Source organism: Pteronotus mesoamericanus, unplaced genomic scaffold (genome assembly GCF_021234165.1).
Source record: "Pteronotus mesoamericanus isolate MK-2021 breed Mesoamerican mustached bat unplaced genomic scaffold, CSHL_Meso_final contig_182, whole genome shotgun sequence".
Lineage (NCBI taxonomy): Eukaryota > Metazoa > Chordata > Mammalia > Chiroptera > Mormoopidae > Pteronotus > Pteronotus mesoamericanus.
This window is the reverse complement of record NW_026555078.1, coordinates 35,331,535-35,356,748: the sequence shown is the minus strand read 5'-3', so window position 1 is coordinate 35,356,748 and position 25,214 is coordinate 35,331,535. Positions and strand designations below refer to the sequence as shown.

At 41.1% G+C, this 25,214-nt stretch overlaps 1 protein-coding gene across 1 annotated transcript; it reads left to right on the top strand.

Moving 5' to 3' along the window:
• On the top strand, positions 1-25,201 carry ABHD12B (abhydrolase domain containing 12B). The gene is made up of 13 exons (XM_054567580.1): positions 1-68; positions 4,382-4,509; positions 5,372-5,474; positions 7,184-7,303; positions 8,900-8,930; positions 11,352-11,397; positions 11,578-11,707; positions 12,149-12,186; positions 14,658-14,737; positions 22,760-22,842; positions 23,959-24,037; positions 24,634-24,752; positions 24,872-25,201. Exons 1-13 carry the CDS (start codon positions 7-9, stop codon positions 24,897-24,899), a joined length of 1,047 nt encoding a protein of 348 aa, XP_054423555.1. The 5' UTR covers positions 1-6; the 3' UTR covers positions 24,900-25,201.
• Positions 25,202-25,214: the final 13 nt, after the last annotated feature.

The window sequence follows — 25,214 nt, the reverse complement described above, 5'->3', positions numbered from 1 at the left end:
CGCGGGATGGAGGCGAACGCGGAGGACTGCGTGGCCGCCTGGTGGGCCATGGTTGTGCGGAACGTGCGGTGAGTGCGCGCTGCCCGCGGCCAGGACCCCTGTCCACCCTAGGAGCTCAGGGACAGCTCGGGCTGCTCGGCGACCGGGCCGAGGGAGGGGCCGAGCGGAGACAAGGCTACGAAGGTGACCAGGGCACAGAGGCCGGCGTTGGGGCCCCAGAGCAGGCCCTGGGATTGCCAAATGGGGGGCGGGGGCTTCAGAGGCCCCAGAGCTCTGTGAACCTCGGGCTCTTTGGATGCCGCCTTGTCCTCAGCCTCGGCCCCTACTCTGGCGAAACTACCAGCTTTGATTTTTTAGGAACTTAGATCCCTTTGGAGCTTCTGAAATAGAGATTCCAGAAAGATGGTTCAGGTTCCTGTAACAATCTCTCTTCTGCCTTGACCATTCCACTAATACTCAGGGTGGATTAAAAAAAAAAAATAATGATAGTGACAATAAAAATCTCTGTTGTAGCCTTGGGTGGCATCCCTTCAGGTCACCTAGTAGATGGAAACGGACCGGAAAGCCAGCTAGCTCCCAGAATGTGAACTCTCTGGAAGGTATTTGAAGAACAAACACCCTTCCATAATGCTGAAGGGGAATAGTACCTTGAAACCATAACCTGACATCGCCTGTGCTACGTTCTTACATCCTTTAAATCTGAAATGTCTATATCAATGCGTTTTTTATTTTCTTCTTCCCATGAATCCTTGACTTAAGCAATAATCTTAAGCTACCTGAATCCACCAGCAATATATTACCAGTCTTGTATGTATTGCAGCCAGGTATTGGTTGGAGCCCCGGAACCCAGGCACTTGGGTATCTTGTTTCGTTTTGTTGGTATGGGAATGTATTGGCATTTTTGTTTACCTTTGTTTTTGTTTAATTTTTTTCTCATTACAAAATATCCAATAATCGCACCCAGACAAAGGAGACTTCACTTGGGAATGCCTGAGTGGTGAAGACAAATGTCCACCTTCTGTCTTCTTGTTCCTTCTGTGGCTGAGAGCAGGGAGCAGAACACAGCTGTCCCCTGGCCCAGCAGGGCGGGCCCACGCCCCCTTCTGTGTTGGATCCGAATACCCGTCAGAATACCCTGACTGACAGCACTGTTCATTCCCGGGCATTTGCCTCCTGATACAGTCAGTTGTTCTGGGAAAGCTGGCATTGACTGACCTTCTACTTCGTGCTTTCTGTAGAGCTGATGGCTGATTATTTAACATTTATTTGGCAGAGAATCAAAGATGCAGTTCATGCTTTTAGAGAACAACTCACTTTGTTGTTGATAATGGAGCGGGAGATGGGGAGTTGGGAACCCTCTACTACTTGCCTTACTAATTACTAAAAAACAAGTTTCAGGAGGAGCTTCCTGAAGGAATAAAATAATAGCGCATATCTTCGAGCAGAACATTACTAATCTAATTTAACATGCTGAGGCTGAGGCCCAGACTGGTATCCAGTGTCCTGGATCCTGGGTCCCTTTCGTTTCTTGGAGCCAGGTTAGTTGAGGTCAGCACATAGTATGGAGGGCTTGCTGTGCACCTTTCCTTTCAGTTTCAACTTGTTGATCAACAATATTTATGGAGCTCAGCCCTGTGCTGAGTGGATGGAGTGGAATATAGGAACAGCATTATATGCCATGTGGTTCTTGTCATCTGGGGCCTGGCATAATGTTGGAAAGACAGGGCTAATGACGAGAAAACAATCAGACCACAATTAAAGGTCAAACTGAGGCCTTGATTATAATTAGTAGGAGAGGTGAAAAGAGAAGAAAGGTCACCATGGGAAGATCTGTCTAGAGAGGCTTTGGCAAAGAAGAGACACTTGAGTGGATGTGAAAGAAGGGGAAGATTTGGTTGCGAGGAAAGAAGAGGGGAGGACATAGATGTAACTTGCTGCTTGGTGATTGATGCATGTTGGCTGAATGAATGGGCACAGATGTTGTGTGCGCCATGTCTAAATATTTGGAATAGTTGCCTTGCCAAATATGGTTAGATTTTGCCAGAGACCAGTCTCGTCCCAAAGTGGGTTTGTAGATACCTCTAAGCATGAAGCGCAAACAATTTGCCCTGTGGCACCTCAGGCTCCACCAGGCTTCTCCAGTAAGAATCATCCAGTTCGGCTCTGTGGGCACCGCCCCTCCACCGGGGATGCTATGCAGTTACAGGCACATCTGATCAAAAAGCAGGTGAAGGAACACCAGAGCATCAAAGTGGCTGTTTGATGTGGCTGACCGTTAGCAGAGAGTGGGCTGAAGCTGCACCCTCTGCTTAAATAAGGTCTATTAGCCACTGGTGACTTTTGATCCCCTACTGATCTAGGGGAAGTCAAATTAACAATCTCCTAGTTAAAAGAAGCCGCTGCGCAAGCTCCAAGGGGTCCCGCCACTCTGTTCTCTTCTCACAGAAGTGCCTTGAGCTATTTGTGAGAAGGGCCCTGTATGAATTATTCTTTAAAAACGGGAAGATATTTCCTTCTACTGCCTCTGCCTCCTAAACACCCCGCTACCTTCAAAGAAAACTTAGCAGGAGCCTAACAGGCAGGGCAGCCTGAGTTCTGAGAATCAGCAGAATGAGAGCTGGCACTGGCCAACTTGAAGGAAGCAGAAGAATTCAGATTGTGCTCAGTTCTGCCCATTTTGGCTTGATCTGTGGCTCAAAGTGATTTTCCTGGGTTTTGGTATTTTTATCTCTAAAATCAGAACAACAGTGTCCCCTCCTTCCTACCACCTTCATGGAGGCTATTTTAAAGTATTATGCAATAGGGATTTTCATTGCTTTCTTGCTCATTTGACGAGTAGGCAATTGCCCATATCCAATGTATTCAAAGAGCTATTCATGACCCATAGCCCACATGTCCTCTCCACTCCCTGCAGAATTGCTGGAAATTCATCAGAGATTCATTATCTTCTCCCTTCACGCCTCTTCCGAACATATATAAGCGCTCTGACTTTTAAGTTATTAACACTTGAGGGTAATTTGTTTAGAGGTCTTTCTTTGATACTTTGATATCAGAAGGCTCCTGCGAACACAGGAGCAGGGAGAGGGGAGAAAGCAGGAAGGAGCAAGGGACCCTGAGAGCGTCAAGGGAGCCGAAGGGAGAAAGGGGTCTGAAACAACCTTCTCCAGGAGCTGAATTTTGCCAGAGACCAGTCTCGTCCTTAGGGTTCATTTTTGCTTGTGTGGGTGGCACGGTGAAGTTGCCAGGAGTGAGACGGCGCACTGGAGGGCTTCAAGAACTCGGGCCAGGCAGGCCTGGGTTACATGTGGCTCTGCCATTCACTGGTTGTGTGACCTCGGGAAGATTACTTAACTTTTCAGTCTTCTAACTTGCAAAGTACAGGTAATAATAGTTATCTTCTAAACTGCCCCTGGTCTGGCAGCGAAGTCAAGGCAGGGGAAAGAGTTCATCAAAAATGCTTTTCGGTAGCTCCTCAGCCTCCCAATTTGATTGCATTGAGCGGTCTTCACACTGACTGCTCACCATAGGGAAATGGATTTATTTAATGGATGATGGGGACAAAAACTGGAGGCAGGAGGTGTTCACACTGGCATCCTGCATCCCTCGCTTCTCAAAGGTAAGAGACACTGAACCCTTCTGAGAGATGTGGCTGGAGACAGGGTGACGTCAGTGATCCCTCTTGTCTGCCGCTGGCTCCCAGTTTAGGTGGTTTGTGTCATGGGAACAGTGGCATAGACAATATGTGCATGGCCCCACTGTGTCCCTCCCTGACCAGACCCAGCCCTGCTGTCGCCAACCTCTAGACCCTCCCCCCCTCCCCACCCCACTTCTCATGGTCCCTCTCACCAGGGATGTCACATCAGAAGTGGGCGTTTTCCCTTATTGGCTCATTTCTTCTTAAGACCCAGTCAGAAGGGTGGTGATCTGGTGTTTATTTGCTCAATGCTTTAGACTAATAATAATAATATAATAGCTAACACAAACAGCACTGAATTATGATATGATTAAAAACTGTGGCAACTGTTAAGTCGATTCCCGGCTCCTGACGGCTTTGGGGTCCTTCTGTGGGGCTTCGGTGAGAGAACAAGCCTGACTCCGGTGCATCCGTGTCCCCTCTCCTCCTGTGCTGTCCCTCTTGGGCCTTTTCAGCAGCTGGTTGGGGCCCCGCCTTATTGCTTTGCTCACCCATTTCCCCCTTAGTACCTGCGCAGTCTTGATCTGCCCTGATTACATTCAGTTCTGTAAATACTTAAAGGCCAAGTTACCGGTAATTCCCTGTGTTAATCTCTGAAATTTTATTTGGGCCTTAAGAAAAAAAACAAACCAAGACAAAACCTGGACTGATTTTTGAACACCTTGTTTGTTTCACAATATCTTGCAGATGTATTCCGCAGCGCTGTGAAATACTTGGAAGAAAAATTGCCGCTCAATACCGCAGCTTTACTAGTAAATCGTTAAAAGAACACATTTTCCCTCCTCTGATGGACATGCTAGTTTATTTTAATTTTTGTAAGTATATACCCTTCATGAATCTGCCTATAATTTTTTCCAAATAAGAATTTACTGTCCTTAACATCGTGGCACAAGAAAAAATAGATGTCAGCTATAAAATTGTGGCTCGAGTTAAATGGTCTGAAACCAATTCACTATTGGCTTTGGGGTCTAGCATGAGTCCTTCCAATCTGTTGGAAATAGAAAACCACAGCCTTGTGGGAAGGGTTCCAATTCAGAAGCTCAGTCTTCAAATCAGCTGTTAATGTAGATGTTTTTACTGCCTATTGCATTCTTTTTCACTTCCTCTTCTTACCTATATCAAGAAAGGGGGGGTGGGGAGAGAGAGAGAGATGCTGATGGCAGAACTCTATTTTCCCATGTCTTTTCTACTGAGCACGGTGTTAGTCAATGTACTAGGTGGCCCTTCCAGTACATGGGTAATGCTCTCACCTGCATGTCCCCAGGTGCCTGTTTATCCTGGACATTTCATGGCTTATGGCTAATAATTAGGTTTCACTTTAAAAAGTAACACTTGACAACAGCAGAACACTCATTACCTGTTTCTAGGTCCTCTTATCTTTTCAGAGGAATGGTCTCCTTTGCTTTTAGCTTGAGATAAACATAAGGATTGAATCAATTCTATTATGAACTACCTACCACACACTGGTGCTGTTTTGAAATCTAGCTTTAGAATTTTTTTGGCCAACCCTTCTGTAGGCTAGTCTTAGTTTATAAAATAAAATACTTTGCTAAGAATTTCGTGTAGTAGCTTGCAACTGAGAAACATGTTACCCATGAGGTTAATTACCTTTTTTTTGATTGTGAGTAAAAAGCCTGGGATTTGATTCTAGGAGTGATAATGATTCCTACTTTCTAGTCAAAGCACCGTTTCTTGTGGATTTAAAGGAACCAGAGTCAAAGATACCTCACACAGCGAACTTCTATATCAAAGTTGAACCTGGGGTGATTCTGGGAGTCTGGTGAGTGCACTGACTGGACACTGGGTTGCTCGGTGAACTCGGTTTTCATGTTACAAGGGCGAGAATGAGCAGGGCTGTGCTACTCACCTGTGGAGAGATTGGTGTTCCTTGGAGGCACCTGGAGGCTCTTCCATACACTTTTCACTTGTATTGATATTTGACCTGCTTCAATTTGCTTTTCAGGAACTTTCTTTTGGAGGGTGGCAGCTTCTAGGTGTTGCTCTGGGCTTTGGGTCTTTCACCAGGCCTGACGGGCCTGGCCCCGGCCCCTCCCCTGGACTTATTCCACGCTCCTCTCTCCACTCTGCTCCAGACGCACTGGCCTCCTCGCGCACCGTGCCACGCTCTCTGGCTGCAACGATTCTTTCCATCTCTTTGTTCCCTCTGTTCCCACCTTCCACTTAACTAATTGCCTGCTCATAATTTGGGTCTCAGATTGGCAATTTTCAGGGAAGCCTTTCCTCATCCCCATTTTAGACATAAATTAGTGGCAACCTGTGCTTGTCCCTCATGGCATTTATTCCCACTGTAATTTAATAATGTTTGTGTGATTATTTGGTTAGTGTTTGCTTTCCTTACAAGACTATGTCTTCCATTAGTGACTTTGTTGGTGGGTCCTCATTGCTTAGCACAGTGCTTGACACTTAATACATATTTATCAAATGAAGTCATGAGCATTCTATTGTCTTTTCCACTAAGTTTATCTCAATATCTTCTTCTGTTTGGTTCTATTCCTTTTCCTTGGCTGCCAATTTTCCGGTGCTGTTTTATATTTCATTTCCCCGAGTCTAAACATGTGATCATGGAATGTTTAGGACCCAATACAGATTCACAAACTTCTTCCCATACTGTAGTGTACAGTTCAGCTAAGATTGCTGGAATTTGAAAATTGTTTTATCCTTTGCACTTACCCCATCGGTCCTTGGTTTGGTGGGTCACCTCTCTGGCCAGCTCACCCCGCTAGCAGTGATGCCTGTCTTCTCAGGATAGAGGCTCTGGGGTTTGATGGCTCACTTTCTGCCTCTAAAGATTGAGAGGCCTGAAGACTTGTCATCATGTGGCCAGTTCTGCAAGTCACCTTAGGACATGTCAAATGGCAGTGTTTATATTTTCCGGGTTTATTCATTGGCTTTACAAGGTAAAGGAACTGATGCTCAGACAGATATTTAAAATCACAAAGTCAGTGGGTTTCTTGAGTAGAATAGCTTAGCTTCATGTTAAAGTTTCTTCCTCCTACCTAAATGGATTTCCCTTTACATTCTTTACAGTTTGGCTGTTAAATCAAACCAATAGCACGTGGGAAATATCTTTTATCTTTTACTTGTTTCCACTCAATGAACTGTATTTTGATGGATTGCACCTAAGAATTGCAGTGTTGGAAGATTACTAGGTGTGGGAGTCAGAAGGACTAAAACAGTAAATGGTTAAAAGGGGTTGCCTCCATGCCTGGGGAAGATGAGGCAGAGCAACGGGGGTTTTCATTACAGGATGCTTTGTTGTATTATATTTAATGTTTACCATGTGCATTTATTACTTAGGTAAACATTTATATATGTAAATTTATATAAAATATACTTATATAAACTGTCTATCTATCTATATCTATCTATCTATGTATCTATCTGGCATAAGGCGTGTTGCAGACTTTGGCAAGATTAGAGAATTCTTCTCTCTGTCCATATTTGTTAAAAACCTTCCTTTCTCTTCAGGCACACAGTTCCTGCCTGCCGGGGGAAAGAGGCCAAGGGGAAGGGCCGTTGCTGGTATGAAGCAGCCCTTCAGGATGGCAACCCAATTATTGTTTATCTTCATGGCAGTGCAGAACACAGGTCAGTGCCTTTGCTTAGGCTTTTTTTTAAAAGAGAAAGACAGAGCATTTAATCTCCATGGGGGAGGGAAAGCAAAGATTGGTTTTCATCTAACTTTGTAAGATGCTTCCACATATATTTTTCCTTTGTTGAAATTTCACAGTGTTCTGGCAGTAAACTCTCTTAAAAAAACAAACAAACCATATATTCTATATGGAGAATAATGTGGATCCTTAACTGAGAGAGACACTAACTTCCACAATTTAGATACTGGTTTCCAAGAAAACAGTTGTTCCCTTCACTACTAAGAGTGTCTGACACGGCAGATTGACACCATGGATGATGGGAAAGGGAACAGGCATGAGATATGGGGGCAGGAAGAGCAATTTCAATATCGGTGGTGTCTTTCACAAAAATACATGAAGGTGCTTTCAGTCAGCATGCATCCTATTAATCAGTGGTGTGGACTTCCTATGAGAGACCACCTGGAATTCTGACCAGCTCTAGCCTAGAATGCTGATGCCTCAGCTTTACTCTCTGTGGTCCCAACCTTGCTTTGTAACAAAGACCACCTCCCAGAGGTCTGCCTCTGCTTTGATGTGCTGCCAGAGCCCTCAGTGGGCCTGTGACTACAGCGGGTGATGGTGATCAGCTCTGACTGCCCGGGTCTGCTTGGGGGAGGGGCGCGGTGCCTCACAGACCCACAGACTGGGCTCTGTCTCTGGAGGGTCACTTCAAACTAAGTGGCAAGCTCTGGAATCTGCCCCTTGGCTCCCTTGCCTACGTCTCTTTTTCTCACTGTCTTTTTCTGTCAGATGACGGCTTTCTCAAAACTTGCCTTTGCTCAAGCGGCTTTCTGGAAGAGTCCGTTTTAGAGTCACATTTACAGAGATTGCCTATGAATTCAGCATTTTTCAACATTGTCTAGCATTGTTCTGTGAGTGCAGACTTGGGCATGGTGTTACAGTGCACTTGTTTAAAGGATCACGTGGATCCCCCCTTCATGTCTGCCCTCTGTGTGAACCTGCCATCGCCATCAGTTATTGCACGTTTCCTGGCTCTGGGGCTAACCCCGGCTTCCTCCTGTCCCCTGCCCGGAGGTCTCAACTTGCTGTCAGTAGTACTGAGCGGAAAGGAGGACAAATGGGAGGTTACTTTGGAAAAAAATATTTCTTGAACCTCCAGGAGTGTGAGTCTCTCTCCTTCCCTCCATCTTGCACTGCGTGGTATAGTGGACAGGCTCCCGGCAGATCTCGGTTTAGTGACTGGGACTGTATCATCCTTTGTTGTAAAAAGCCGCTTTCTGGAACTTATTTTCCTTTAGCTTCTAAAAGTATTGTTAGAAATAAGTTTTGCTGTGTAGAAGTGTAAGGAGATGGATTTGAATGCCTCTTCATCAAACGCCTGTGACGAGAAGCAGAGGAGCTCAGCGGCAGGGGGGTCCATCAGTCATTCTCCCTGACACGCCCACTTCCCTTTCTTCTAGTTATTTATTTTTGTAACCTGACAAAGAAACATGTGAGATCAAATGCCAGCAGCATGACAGTGATTTTTATTGAATTTGTCATCCCAGTTCCTAAATCTTGCTTTTTTTTTTTTTTTTAACCTTTTCTACAGGGCAGCACCTCACAGGCTTAATCTAGTACAGGTATGTCTGAAGGGGCCACAAGGCACCGATTTTATGTCTCCACTTATTCTCTTCTGGGCTATGGCCCTAAGACCACCCTCAGCCTTCAGTGTGTTGTCTACTGAGAGCTCCCCGGAGAGGGCTTGGTGTCTGGGGCCCAGACTCCCATGGGTGGCCTTTCTTCCTACTTTGGCCATGGGGTTAAAATAGCTGTGAATATCTCTGAGTCCCAAAACACTTACATGAGCTTACTACCTTCATTAACAGATGGAATGGAAGATTTGTTTATTTGTTTTTTCTGAGGGCTGGGGGATGGGTTGAGGGGATCCATTAAGTGTGAAAGTCGCTCCTACAAGAATCAACCTTTTTTTTGTGATATAAGATAAAGACCTAGAATGTCTGTTTTTAAAAGTCATGCAGGCCCTGGCTTCAGCTCCATAAAAGGCCCTGCAGAGTGGGGTGGTGCCCCCCTTTGCTGTTCTCACGAGCCCGCTACGTGGCTTCAGTTTGTTGGGGCAGCCCCTGCGCTTCCCAATGTGAGGGCGATGGCAGGCTTCCCCTTCACCACCTCTGACTCCTGACTCAGAGTTGGTCAGCAAGCTCTCTGTGTGCCCTCTCCCACACTCCAGCTGCGTCAGTTTTTGATGCAGGTGACCAGGCCGCTTGTTCAGATCTCTCCTCTCCTGTGCCAGCTCCCTGATCAGGGCCTGATCTCTCCTCTCCTGTGCCAGCGCCCACCTCAGCTCTTCCCTGATCAACAGCATGAGTGGAGCCCAGGATCCTGGCAGGCCCAGAATCCCCAGCTCCTTCTTCATCTTCCCTCCCTGTTTCAGACAGGAAGCTCCTCTCGCCCTCACTCTCTGCCTCTCACAGCTGACTCTGGTGGCACAGTGGGGGCTGGATGCAGTTTTGCCTGGGATGGTGATGTCTAATCATTTTTAGGTCTGCTGGCCGTCCCGCACCCCCCTCTCTGCACTTCCCGCGTGGGATGGTGGTGAAGCTGATCTCTGTGAGAACATGTATTTTTTTCTCCTCCCACTCTTGGCAGAGTTGACTTGTATGTTCCCTATGTGCACAGGAGGGCGAAGGATTGGAGGTGTAGGTGTGAAAAGGGGCCAGATCATCCTTGTGGTAGTTGGGGTGGGTGGGGAAGGTATGAGAAGGCTCCTTCCCGTGGGCAGATGCTGGGTATCACAATCCCCAGTCATCTCCTCCCCGCCTGACCACACATCCTTAGCTCTTCAATTTCTCTTTTTCATGGGTGATTTCTTTTCAACAGAGTCATTACAGAAAACTTTATGAATTTAGCTTATTCTTCTTTAGGAATTTTTTTCCTAGAGATAAATTCTTAGAATCTGTTGCTGTTGTCGTTCTTGAGCTGTATCGTCAAGTGGTCCTTCCATCTACAGCGTCACAGACTACACACACATACTCCCATTTCCCTGGATGCTTAACTGCCCTGTTTCTTAGATAACCTTTTTTTTCCCTTTGGAGTGAGTGTAGTTTAAATAGATAATAACAAGTTAACATTTATTTTCTCATTATTAGTTTCATTTGTATTTAAAAGTTCCTGATGAGAGACAGCCACCCGCCTCTGTGCTGTGGGAGAGCAAGCACAGTCCGTGGTCAGACCCAGGCCCAGCTGTGAATCTGGGTTCGGCCTCTAGCCCCCTGGGGGGCCGGCCATGAACCCATTACTCACACCCTTCAAGGCTCAGTTTCTTTGTCTGTTAAATGGGGAAAATACCTACCTTCTAGGACCATTGTGAGGATTTAGTTGTAAAAGTGTCTGTGCAGTAAATTATGTCCTTTTTTCTCTCTTCTCTTTGTCTACTTTTATAATTCACTTCATTTAAAGTTATGTTTTCCGTATTCTTTCCTCATTTATTTACATGGGGCTTGGCAGTGGTTTGATTGAATCTAATGATCTCTTTATTTTTGATTGATATTAACTCTTTATGTCTTTATTTAATATAATTATCTTCCCATTATTTAATTACCTCTACTACAATTCTGTGTTGAGTTTTTATTCTCAAGGGGATTCACTAAAAAAGACATTTACTATGTACCAAGGTATTTTAATACGTCATCTCATGTAATCTTCTGACAATCCTGAAGGCAGCTGCCATTGTTTTTCACTTTTCAGAATAATGTTGACATATTTAAATGTTGAGTGGCTTGCCCAAGGCCGCACAGCTGGTGAGTGGTAGAGCGACAGAGTGGCCCAGGCCGGGTGACCCTGCTTGGCTGCCATGTCCATCACTTCCTCCCCATTGAGCCCGATCGTCTCAAGCTTGAAATCAAATGCCAGATTTCCAAAATATATCTTTTCCCTAGTGATTGAGCCATCACAGCTGGGGGTATGGAGGTGTTGAGGAGGTTATGACACCTCTTCTGTTTACATCTTCTAGTTAAAGTGATAACAGCTCCTTTGCCATCTAGGTGCTGAGTGACGGTGGCTTTCACGTCCTGTCTGTTGACTACAGAGGTAGGTGTTAAGAAGGCAAAGGGAGAAGAATTGGGACCACTGTAACAGAATAAATGAGAATAAAATAACTTACACCACAAAACCCAAAAAACAGTATACAAAAATTTTTCAAGAAGCAGGAGGCTTTCGATGCCTCACTTCAGAGGTGGTGATGCTGTGTTTGCCTTTCCTTGCTGCCAGGGTTCGGGGACTCTACAGGTAAGCCCACGGAGGAGGGACTGACGGCGGATGCCATTTGTGTCTATGAGTGGACCAAGGCAAGAAGCGGTGCCACCCCCGTGTGCCTCTGGGGCCATTCTCTGGGAACAGGGTAAGTGGGGTCTGAAGATGGGTCCTGCTTCCGCTCTTCCACCTCCCGGGGGCTTCGGGCAGCGGTGGGCACTGGAAGGAGCAATGTCGAGGAGTCAGGGACTCTTGTCTGGTTTCTCTCACTTCTTGCATGTGTCTACAGCCCTTGCCTTCTCAGTGTCCCTGTTTGTCAAACAAGGGAGGGTCCGTTCAGCTCCATGGTTATCCGTGACACTGAAGCCCATTCCAGAACTCTCCTTGAGAGTTTTAAAGAAAAGGATTCTTAAGTCAGGGTCAGGGGGGCCCCTTGAAATCCTGTGTAAAATTTCGTGTCTATGTGCACCGTCTAACCAGAGCTTCCAGAGCTTTCATCAGATGCTTGTCCCGGGTGTTGCAGTTTGTATTATTTACTTGACTGTTAAGTCACTGTTTCACATATGTACTAACTTTCATTGCTTTACAGAGTTGCAACAAATGCTGCAAGAGCACTAGAAGAGAAAGGTACTATAAAATGATTACATGGTATAATTTTCTTGCTTGAGGTGGGAAACTAAGAACAGTCAAGAGGCTATCGGGCACCTTGCACCCCAGAGATACCAAATGCACCCCAACTTTAGCCAGTTTCTGAGAGCATAACAAACTTTCCTTTTTCTCTCTATTTAATGTAAAACAATAGCTGTTTTTCAAGATTATGAAATTTAAAATAAATACTAAGGAGTTAAAATTACCTTTGAAAGATCTCTCATTGTCAAGTGATAATAAATGTTATTATAGAGTAATTTGAATTACAGGAGAGGAAAATAATACCCAAGAAATAATAGGCAGGGCTTGCTTTCTGCAGCCTTATGTAATAATTGTGTCAGCATTTCCCAAAATGTACTGAGAACTGCCTGGATCAGAATCTCCTGCAGTGCTTTTTTAAAATCCAGGTTTCCTGGATCTATTTTCATGAACTGGAATCTCTGTGAATAGGACAAGGTGATTTTCCTGTGCATTAGAAGCTTGTGCTCTCTGGCATCATATCTGAATCTTTACTTGGCAATACAGGTCAGGCTGAGTTATGTAAACACTTTAAAACAAGTCACCTGCTAGTCACAATCTTAATTACTTATGTAAACAAACTCAACATTGTTTCAATGCTCTTCTAAGCTCTCATAATTCTCTATCACTTCCTTCACAGTGTTGACAGTGCTATATTATCTGAACTAAATTCTCATGAAAATGAATACTTCACTTCCTGGATAAGCAATGACCTTGGAACACTTTAATTCCATTTGTACCCTTGGCCCCTTATGAACTCTTGCTGTCATGTATTTTAATTTTCCCTATGCACACTCCATAAAATATTATTTTTATATTATAAAGTCAATATTTAGATTTCATCTCTTTTTTTTGCTCTTTAGTAGTTTCAGTAGTTCTCTGTTTCCATCTAGGATTTTTATTCCTCCTGTCTATTGGTAAAGAAGTCTCTCAGTTTTGGTCTGAAAATGTCTTTATCTTATCTTCATGTTTGAAGGATATTTTTACTGCATAGAATTCTTGGTTAGCAGTAATTTTATCTCAACACCTTGTTCTGGTTTTCACTGTTTCAGTAGAAAGTCAGCTGCAGTCTTACTGTTGCTCCTTTGAAGACAGTGCTTGCTTTTTCCTCTGACTCTTCTTGAGATTTTCTTTTGGCCTTAGTTTTTCTGCAGTTTTACTGTGATTTTTCTAGGTGTGGATTTCTTAGTACTTATTCGGATTGAGGTTTATAGCACATCTGAACTCTGCAGCTTGATGTTAATCTATTTTGGAAAATTATTGGTCCTTGTATCTTCAAATATTGTGCCTGCCCCTTTCTTGTCTTCTCTCCCTCCTATGTCTTTTTCTGGGTTTTCCAGACTTTTTTTCTCTTAGTGCTCCAGTTTAGATATTTTCTTTTGGTTTATTATACAGTTCACTAATTCTTTTCAGCTGATTCTAATCTGGCATTTAGCCAGTCTATTGATTTCTTAATTTCAATTAAACTGTATTTTTCAGTTCTAGAATTTCTATTTGATTACTTTTTATAGAATTTATAGCCTTCTGCTCAAATTTTTTTTGTCATTGATTTCTTGAATATATTAATCATTTAAATATATATTTAAATTATGTGTCCATGTATGTAATGCATGTATGCAAATATGTGTAAATAATTTTAAATGTGAGAATTTTAACACTTTGATATCATTATAGCAATGCTCTAATTATTAAAAATTTAACAATTTTACTATTTGTTAAATTATTTTAAATTTTATATATGATAACTCCAATATCTAGATCTTTTGTTGGTCTTTTTGTATTATGGGCTTTTTTTCATTTTGGAGGGAAGGCTATTTTTGTCTCTATGTCCAGCTATTTTTAATTAAGTGCTAGACATTGTTTATGGAAAATTGTAGACATGATTTGAGGCTGGGGTAAGTTATCTTTGTTTAGAAGGAATTTGTTTTTCTCCTGAAAGAAAGTTATAGTAGCAGGGATCACCTACCATAAATCCAATCAGATATTGAGCTGCTTTTAGGCTGGTCTATTTCTAGTTCACCACTACTCCCAAGGTGTCATCCTTTGAAGTCACAACAAAAAGCCTGAGAAATGTACTAAGGCCTTTTGCCTTGTTAGATCCTGAGGTCTAATTTTGTCCTTTTGGTCCCGTGAAGATGCTGAAAATTCTGTCTAGTTCTAAGCCTCTAAGCTACCACTGTTGTTTTCAAAATTTCAACTGCTTTGAGGGGAAAGTCAGCTCAGACTCTTTGGTATTTTTCTTTTGGTAATGGCTCCACAAAAATCTCACTGATTTAGCAGCCCTGGCATGGGTCCAGGAATTTGCATTATTAATAAGCTTCACAAATGATTTGATGCGGGTAGTTCATCTACAAGACCTTGAGTACTCCTTATATAGTGAAGGTGATATTTAGATATGATAGGTGAATTATATCTTTTTTATTATTTTCAAGGATCCCCAGTTGATGCTATTATTCTAGAAGCTCCATTTACCAACATGTGGACTGCAAGTATCAATTATCCCTTGTTAAAGGTGAGTCTCTTACTCATCTTCACAATATGTTCACATGTTTCCACACACATGTATTAACCACATTCCTTTTCCTAACTAGTTTTATATATTTCTAAGTTATTCTAACCTAAGACAGGTTATTAGCTAGTTGCTATCAGAGGAGGCCACAATGGCTTTTGGATTTGGTAGTGCCTTTATTATTATTTTTAAAAAGACTTTATTCATTTTTTAGAGAGAAGGAAAAGGATGGAGAAAGAGAGGGGGGGAATGTTGATGTGCAAGAAAAACATTGATTGGTTGCCTCTCGCATGCACCCACGTGGAGGCCTGGCCCACAACCCAGGCATGTGCCCTGACTGGGAAGCGAACTGGCAGCCTTTTGGTTTGCAGACTGGTGCTCAGCCCACTGAGCCACACCAGCCAGAGTGGCATTGCTTTTAGTTTCTTCTAATAAATTGAGTGGCTTATTAAGAGCCAAAGCTTTACTTCTTATCTTTTACATTTTTTAATAGGCTTGATTTAGCTTTATTTATTATTTTCATTTTTAAAAGTGAAAACAAACCTCTTGTGCATCATTTTTAGTCCTATGAATGTTAGTCATACATCTTTCATAGTTTTATGATAAGAAACCATGAATTCTCTAGAGAATTCAAGGAAGCTGCCAAATGATGCTATACAGTATCCCATGTAGAGAAGACAATCTTGCCAATAAAATAAGGTATAAGGAATTGGGCAACAAGATGTAGTTTTTTAATCTGTTGTGTAGTTTATCCTAATTTTATAATTTTATTTCAAGCTCAGTCCTCAACTGTTTATAGTCATACTTCCATATAAGGAATGAGAGTGAAGGAGAGAGGGAGGATGGGGGTAGGAGAGCAGAGAGACTCTTAGAAGGAGTACATAGCCCCAAAATTTAAGTTGTTGTCTAATGTTGGAAGGCATCCTAGGGGCGCTTTTATTCAACTGTCTTCTTGTGGAATCTTTTTTGGTTAACTATTTCAGGGAAAGGTAGCTCATTATTTCTGGGATAGCCAATTCACAGAATCACAGAATCTTGAAAATGCCTGTACTTCCTAAGTTTCAACTCAACACAGGAACCCCTTCTACAATCTAAAATACAGAATGCTGAGTAATTTAGGATTTAACAAATAAGACATTTTCTGTTGGTTCTAGACAACTGAATATTTTAAGATAACTATTAACTGATCATCTATTATATTGTGCTAAGTAATTTATAACAAATTCCCTAACCATAGTTATTTAACAATTCAGATACAAACTTCCCATTTACTTTTGTTTCTTTTTTGAAATTCTATAATATTTAAAGTTACCGTAATAGAGAAAATACATGATTTAATAAATAATTATAAAGTGAACACATAAATCAAAATGTAACCAATACCTCAGTCAAGAAACTAGCATCACCAGAAGTGTCATCTGTATGTTGTTTTTCAACCCAATAAACCTCCTTTTAGCTGTAATTCTTAGTCTGAATTTTATGGTAATTACATCCATCATTTTCAGTCCTCTGAGTGTCAGCTACATCTTTTCTTTGTGTTACCACCTGTGTGTGCATCTCTAAGCAATATAGTTTTACTTGTTTTTGAACTTTATGTATTAGAATTATATAGGATGTAGTCTATCATATTTTGTCACCCAACCATTTATCATTGATGTATACAGCTCTAGTTTCATTATTTCCATTGTTATATAGTATTTCATTGCATAAATATACTACAACTTATTCATCTAGTCTGTTGGTTGTTGACATTTGAGTTGCTTTCTATTAAGGGTAACTAATAATTTTGTTGTTATAAATATTATTGAACATGTATTCTCTGAACTTGTATACATATATCAGTGGAGTATACCTTGGGAATGGAGTTGCTGGGTAATAAGGTATGTATATATGTTCAGCTTTACTAGTTATAGTGCCAAGCAGTTTTTCAAGGTGACTTTGTGACTTTACTCTCCTACTTACTGTGTGTATGAGAATTCCAGTTGCTTCACATATTTGCCCTTGTATTGATCTCTTTGTAGTTTTAATTTGCATTTGATGACTGATAAAGCTAGACATTTTTTCATATATTGATTAGCCATTTAGATATCATCTCCTGTGAGATAACTTGCTCATGTCTTTCACTCATTTTTAAAAATTGAATTGTCTTTTATTAGTAGAAGTTCTTCATAGGGTAAGTCATCAAAATTATTTGTTTTTCAGATATATTCTATGTTTTTGCTTTTTAAAAATACTTGTTTTGATTTTTTTAACTCCCTTAATGGTATCTCATAATGAAGAGGTGTTCCTCAATTTCATGCGAACCAGTTTACCAACATTTTTTAATGGTTAAGGCTTTTTAAATAAAAGGAGCCTGTTTAATAAAACTCTGCTTACCCAAAGATTATGAAGATACTCTTCTATGTTATTTTCTAGAAATACCTTTTACCTTTTACATTTAGAGCTACATCACAGGCATGTATTTTTGCATATGTAGGATGTAGAAGTCCATATGCCTGTTCAGTTGGCCCAGTACTACTTACTAAATTGACCTTCCCCATCACTCTGCAGTGCTAATGTTTGTATGTATCAGTGTTTCTCTCTTTATATACATATATGGGTCTGTTGGTAGGTCCTCATTTCTCTACAATCTCTTAATTACCATAGCTTTATATGTCTTGCTATCTGGCTAAGTTCTTCAGCTTTGTTCTTTTTTATTTAAAAAAAAGTTTTATTTATTATATTTATTTTTAGAGAGGGGGAAGGGAGAGAGAAAGAGAGGGAAAGAAACATTGATGTGTGAGAGAGACATCAATCAGTTGCCTCTTGCTTATGTCAACCGAGGACTGGGGCTGCAACCCAGGCACGTGCCCTGACCAGGAATCGAACCTTTTGCTTTGTGAGAAGACGCCAAATCAACTGAGCCGCACCAGTCAAGGAAGTTTTGTTTTACTGAAGACCTTCTTGACTATGGTTTACCTTTTGCATTTCCACATACAGTTTGGAATATATGTGTCAATTTCTTTAGAAAAAAATTTCCTGGGGTTTTGATTGGGATTACTTTGGATCTACAGATCAGTTTTGGGGGAGGGTTGAAAGCTTTCTAATAACGAGTCTTCCAATTCAGGAACATGGTAAATACAAATTTATTTTTAAAATTCATTATTATTTAGATTTTCTGAATTTCAGTTTTAGGTTAGATTTTCTTAGAAGACGAGCCAATGGCAGGGATTTGGTGTGATTTATTGAGAGTACCCTTCAGGAAAGACCTGCAAGGCCATCTGAATGAGGGTTGTAAGATAAGGAAGAGGAAAGAGCAAAACAAGGAGCAACCTAAGGTAGAGCCTGGCTTTGGCCTGATCCACTGGGACTCTAAGGTTTGAGTAAAGAGGGTAGTTGTTTCTGCCATCCCTGGGGTTAGAGCGTTGGGGGAGGGTAGCATAACCTTCCAGAAATAATGGCTTCTGTCATCCAAGGGCAAGAAGGAGGGGGCAGCTAATGTTCACAGCAAGAGTTAATTAGTTTTATTAGTTTTTTCAAAGAACCAACTTAGAGTTTGTTGATTATCTATATTGTAGGCTATCTATCTTATTAATATCTGGTCTTAACTTTATTATTCTCTTTCCTCTATTTTCTTTAATTTGTTGTCCCTTAAAAATTTCCTTGAGAAGGTACTTGGATAATTTATTTTCAGTATTTCCTTTCCTAATTTATGTATTTAGGCAGAGTCCACCAAAACCACACTTCGGCTGCATCTCATAAGCTTTGAAGTGTATTTTAATTATAATTTTATTCAAGATATTTTATGATATTGTGCCTTCTTTATTTATTAGTGTGTATTTAATAATTTCTATACATTCCAGGATTTGATTGTTTGTTACTGATTTCTAGCTCAATTCTACCATCATCTGAAAATATACTCTGTATGATTTCAGTTTTTGAAATCTGTTCAGAGTTGCTTTATGTCCCAACAAGTGGTCAATTTTGGTAAATGTTTCATATGCTTGAAAAGGATGTGTTCTGTTCTTTTGGCTACAGTGTCCTAATGTGTCAATTAAGTTAATATTGTTAACATGTCATTCAATTCTTCTATATCTTTACTGATATTTTTGACTGTTTTATTAGTTACTCAGGGAAGAATATTAAAATATTTCACCATGATTATGAAGTTATTTCTATTTTAGTTCTGTCAATTTTTGCTTTAGTTTTTTGATGTTTTGTTATTAGAAACATACATCTAATAATAATGTAATTTAAAAAAGAGGTTATTTATTCTTAGAGGGGGAGAAAGGGAGGAAGAAAGAGAGAGAGAGAAACATCGATATGTGAGAGAAACATTGATCAGTTGCCTCTCCCACACGCCCTGAACAGTATCCATGTCCACAACCCACGCACATGCCCTGATGGGGAATCAATCTCATGAAATTTCACTTTGCAGGACAATGCTGAACCAATTGAGCTACACTGGTCAGGGTGATACGTAATTTTATATCTTTCATGAGAGTTGACCCTTTTTTCATCATGAAATGTCTTCTTTTATACTTAATAATGCTTAACTTAAAGCCAACTTTGTCTAATATTAGTATACCTTTGTTTTTGAATTGTTTGCTTAATACATCATTTTCTATCATTTGACTCTCAATTTTTCCTCAATTCTTACATTTAATGTATTTCTTGTAAGCAGCATATAGTAGGGTTTTGATTTCTTTTCCAGTATAACAAACTTTTGTTAATTGTAGTATTTAGTCTGTTTATATTTAATGTAATTATGATGTATTAAGGTTTCAAACTACTCTTTTATTACATATTTTTCTATTTGTGTAGACTGCTCTGTGTTCTTTTGCCTCTGAGTTGTTGCTTTCTTCTGACTTGGCACAGCGTAAGCACTGGATGACCTCTAGCTATTTTTTATTATGAGTGGAGTGCCATAACTCTAAAATGACTGTTGAATAAGAAAGTGTACGTTGTGTGAGACATACAGATGCAGTAAAAGGCATAGGTCCTTACCCTTGAGAAGCTTGCTGTCTAGTTGGGGAGACAGGAAATTAAAGGGGGATATAAAATAATGACAGGGATTTCCATGTGATTTTGGAATCAATTTCATTACCAAACACAGGAAAGCAACATGAGGGTGGAAAAAGAGCATTGGCTATGGAGCCAGACATATTCTGAGTTCAAACTTGGCCTCTGCCACTAACCAATTATGACCTAGGAAAGTTATTTTTCTCCTCTGAGTTTCCCGTTTTTATACAGTGGGGTTGATAATTGCCTATTGCATAGGTTGTTGCCAAGATTAAATTAAGTAAAATGATGTATGCAAAGTACCCAGCTGTTAATAGGCATGGAACAAATGCATATTCTCTTTTCTCACTCTTTCTGTTACCAAGTAGACGAAGGTAAGTGTTAGGAGAGGACCCCGAACAATGATTTCCATCCAGATAAGGAGAATTCAGGGCAGAGGAAGGTACCGTGTGCAGGAGTGGTCAATGAGCACGTACAGATTGATAGAACTTAAGCTTCCTCCTTGAAGGTGAGGGAGAGCCCTTAGGTCACACAGTCTGGAGGGGAGACTGTTGAGTCAAGGCACCTGGCTGGAATGAGGAATTATAGGCTATAAGATACTGAGAATCATACAGGCCTCCACATAAGATCTTTCACACTCGTCATCCTTTTACATCCTCACAGCAACTCTGTGAGTTTGGCATCATTGCCTGCACTTAGTATGTGTAAAAGGCAGGAAAACAAAGAAAGAAGAGAGCGCATTGGGATGTCCAGACTGCACCTGAATGCAAATCATTTGCTGTGAGACCAGGCAAAAAACGCAGGCGAGACAAACCCCATGAAACCACGAGGTTCCTGGACCCAGCAGGCCGATGCCAGTACTGTGAGGCGGAAGTTTGTCTTTGCTGCCCCAGCTGCAGATTGTGTACCCACTTTCCACCAAACTCCCCACAAGTTACCAAAGTTCCTACGATGGCATGACTTAATTTTTAAAAAATATTTATTTGTGTATTTTCAGAAAGAGAAGGAGAGGGGGAGTGGAAATGGAGGAGGGAAGGAGAGAAGCAGAAAGGAAGGGGGAAGGGAGTGAGAGAGGGAGAGTGATTTATTGTTATTTATCCATTCATTGGTTGATTATTGTATGTGCCCTGACCAGGAATTGAACCCGCAGCCTTGGCATATTGGGAGGACACTTTAACCAACTTAACAACCCAGCTAGAGCATGACTAACTTTTTTAAATCAGAAAAAAGTATTTTAAAAATGTTTATTGTATTTAGAAAGTTACTATTCTTTATATTACTATAATTCATAGTAGGACACTACAACAAATTACATATTATAAAAACTAACTCTAATTTCTCTATACTCATAAAGGAGGATATGCATCATCCAAACATTGCTTCCACAGTGAACATAATTATTTTCTTTTTAAAATTGTGAAGCTGAGCTTTGTATTTACTGGCCGCAGCCAACCTATCCTGTACCCGTATCCTCCCCTAGGCAACGTCCCATTTACTACATTGCAATCCCCTTCCTTCTCTCCTCCATTCTAAGGAATAAAATCTGAATGGAATTCAGTCACAATAAGATGAAAATGACTGATAATAGCTTAAAGTATACACCAGGGATTTTACATAATAGACTCATTTCATGTTTTGCAAATATTTATTAAGTGTTCATTAGGTACCAGGAACTTTTCTAGGTTCTGGAAATACCATAGAGAGTTAGAAAGTTATGGTTCATCCTCCTGTAAAGTTTATATATGCGCTGGTGAGACAGAAGAGCATTTTCAATAGTGAGAAGCGCCGTGAAAGTAATGCAATGTCGTAGGGTGGGGCTGGGTGGTGGGAGGGCAAGGTTCAGTAGCTGGTTAGGGACAATGCTTGCAGAAATAGTGTCTGAACCGAGGCTTGTATGAGAAGGAGCCAGCCGTCGTGGGAAAATCTGGAGGATTCGGGCTGAGGGGAAAGCAAGGGCCAGAGCCCGGAGGTGGGATCAAGGCTGTTCCAGGACCAGAAGGCAGCAGCCAGATTGTGTATGGCCTCGCAGGCCAAAGTGACACGTGGGTTAAATCCAAGTGCCTTTGGAGGATGTGAAGCGAAAGAGTGATAGGATGCGATTGGCACCTTAAAACAACCACTGGTTTCCCTGTGGGGAATGCATGATAGCAGGGTGCAGGTGGAAGCGCAGAGCCCCTTGGGATTGTTGGTGTAATTCAAGCAAGAGATGGAAGGCAGGTTAGGCTGGGTGACAGTGGAAATGGAGAAAAATGAATGGATTTGGGATATAGCATGCAGGTAGAATTGAAGTTTGTGAGGAAGATATAATATTGCTCAGGGTTTTTGTCCGTCCTTCATTTTTAGTTGAAATACATGATTTTAAGGCGTATAAACCAATTTACCTATTGACTTCATCAAAATATGGTAAAGCTAATTAAACTAGAATTCTATTTATTGGAGTTTTGCCATTAACAAGAAAATTGAGTATGTTTAGAATGTAATTGTTGTATTTGGAGTCCTGTGGGCATTGTTTAAAAAAAAAAGACCAAACTAAAATGCCTTGTAAGACATTGCAGTTCTAATTCAACAGTTTATAATGTTCAGATCCTTTAAATCAATTATCTATGTATTGCATACTTTCATCAATTTTTGACTAATCAACTATTCTGTTCCCCAACTAAACCAGTTATGTTCACTGTAGAAGCAATTTTTAGATTATATCACTGCTCCCTTAAGAATATGAAGAAGTAAGTTAGTGGTGCTCTTTGTATGGTAAAAAAAGAAGGAAGCAAAACATAATAACAATGATGGTCAATGAATGGTGGGATCATGTGTGATCTGTTTCTTCTCTGTTCCCTTCTGTATATTCCAAATTCCCTACAATGATATGAATTACGTTTATAATCATAAAAGTTTTGTTTTTTAAAAAAGTTCATTTTATTTAGAAAATTACTACTCTCTATATTACCATAGGTCATGGTGGAAAACTACAATGAATGATACGGCTGCAGGCCAAGTTTAATTTTTTTTCTTTCTAAAAAATAGATTTACCAGAAACTTCCAGGATTTTTACAAACACTCATGGATGCCCTGAGGAAAGACAAAATAGTCTTCCCCAATGATGAAAAGTAAGCTAATGATGAAAAATGGCCATTATTATATGTTATTATATGTCTATAGGATTCTGGGGTGTCACTGTCATGTGACTTGCTGGATGGGTAGATGAAGAGTCTGAAAGAGTAGATGAGAATTCTTAGGTAGGTGGTAGGATTCAGGGTAACGTTTTCTACAAATTTTTAGTATTTGCTGTTTTCCTCATGATTAAGTTGATGACTTCACAGATTCAGTACTATCTCTGAAGTCGTAACAGGAGTCGTAGATTTAGGGCCTATCAGGACCTTTTGAAGGTCCTCTAACATTTCTTGGGGCATCCCTGACTTCTAGGCCTTGTTCCCTTTGTAACCCAAACCTATCCACTATCCAGCCTACAACCTGACAGCAAGTCCAATGAGGAGAATTTGGTAAATTACCCTCTCATAGGTGGAGAATTTGAGCAGTTCCTCGTTATTTGTATTTTAGTATTTTTCTATTTCAACACACTTGAGAGATCTCCCATTCTCAGGTGTACCAAACAGCAAGTCACTGTGGCCTGGATGGAAATATCAGGATGGGTGCGGGGCGGGAAGTGCTGTTTGAGGGTGTCCCTGGAGCCAGGAATGAGCAGTCTTCATGCCGCAGCCTTTTTGAATTACCAGAGCAGGAGGCGGACCAGGAAGCTAATCAAAACCATTTATGGCATGTTCCTCCCATACATTTGTGGAGAAAAGTAAATAAATGGACACAAAGAATCCCATTTTGTCCTGTGGTAGTTGTTATTTTGGGGTTTTGAGTTCTGTTCTTTTAGAGTTTTTTTAATTATAATGACCCAAATATTCTAAGGAGTAAAGAAAAAGATGAGTTTCTTGTAACTCTGTATAAATTCAGTATTTCGGTATTTTTCTTCATTGTTGAAAAAAAAATCACATAGAACAGACTAAGTTAATTAGGTACCTAATAAAATTGTATAAGTAAATAGAAGGGGAGAATCCTACCCAGAGGAAAAATAAGTTACTCATGGGAGGGAAGGAAAGAGAGTTCTTCTGTTTCAGGCCATCTTCGTTTTGGTAAAGCTTTAACTGGGAGGAAGAGGAGAAATCCCAGCGTGTAATTCTTGGACTGAATGCTTTTGTCCTACTTGCTCCTAGTGTAAAATACCTGTCTTCCCCCCTTCTCATCCTTCATGGTGAGGACGACGTGACGGTGCCGTTGGAGAATGGAAAACAGGTAAACCAAGAGCTCAGTCCTGACTGGGACATACTGTTCATATTTTACCACCTTCTCTTCCAGTCACTTTGATTACAGCCCAAAGAAGGGTCTCTGACATTCTCAGGGATTCTCTATACCCCTAAATAACAATATTGCCTGGTGTATACAGTAAGCATGCCTGTCCTGTGCTACCTGGCTCAAAGGAGTGTTTGTTGTGGACCCTGGTTCCTCATTTGGGGGTCTATGAACCTGGAAGTGTCATTAGGATCCCAGGATACTACGGGAACCTCCATGTAGTCTTTCCTGCAATGGCTCTAAAAACAGGGACACAGTTCCTTTTCTTTCAACGGAACAGAGTGTGTCCATCATGATTCCTTGTCCTCGCAGGGAGGTGTAGACAGTAGAGGATGAGGTTCTCTGTATTCTGTTAGCCATGTGGCTTTCTGGTCTTCAGTTGCAGAGGCAGCCCAGTGGGAATGTGGGGAGTCCCCGCCTCTCTTACCTAATGGGATTACTCAAGCTAGCCATTTCTTATCCTCATAAGAAAATCAGACTAGAAAAACAATGGCTTTGATTGTCAGCCTTCGAGTGTCTGTCTTTCTCTCCCTTTGCAGCTCTATGAAATTGCACGCAACGCATACAGGAACAAAGAGAGGGTCAAGATGGTGATCTTTCCTCCTGGCTTCAAACACAACCTGCTTTGTAAAAACCCCACGCTGTTAAAAACTGTGAGGTAAGAGTAGCTTTGCTAAATGTGATTTTCTTCCCTTAAAGGCAATTAGGGCTGCTCTGGCTTACTTGGACAAGGAGGTGGGGAAAGCATGTGATCTGATCGAGGTCCTTTCTCTGCAGAGATTTCCTGAGTGAGCAGTGGGCGTGAGGTCTGAGAGCAGCAGAAACCTTCAGCGAAGACTTGGTCCAAACACCGCCTGCGATGTGTATTTTTTTGTGTGTAAAATTGTACAGGGCTGCTTAGATAAACTAAAGTTACTGGAATTCCTAGGGTTACCTGCCATCTATGAAGCAGGGATACTGGAGGGTACGGAATGTTCCCATTTAGCTTATCATAGTCTACTTTGTGGAACATGCTGAAACATCAATGTGGAGAATAAGAATTTGGTAAAAACTGGATCCCATATAGAAATATGTAGTTAAATGATTTGTATTTAAATACCATTAAAAAGTTCCAAGCAGT

Bases quoted from the DNA above. Each gene is read 5' to 3' on its own strand.
- ABHD12B (XM_054567580.1), top strand. From the start codon at position 7: ATGGAGGCGAACGCGGAGGACTGCGTGGCCGCCTGGTGGGCCATGGTT. The intron at 4,510-5,371 runs GTAAGTATATAC...CCTACTTTCTAG, and splicing joins GCTAGTTTATTTTAATTTTT to TCAAAGCACCGTTTCTTGTG. The intron at 24,038-24,633 runs GTAAACCAAGAG...CTCCCTTTGCAG, and splicing joins CGTTGGAGAATGGAAAACAG to CTCTATGAAATTGCACGCAA.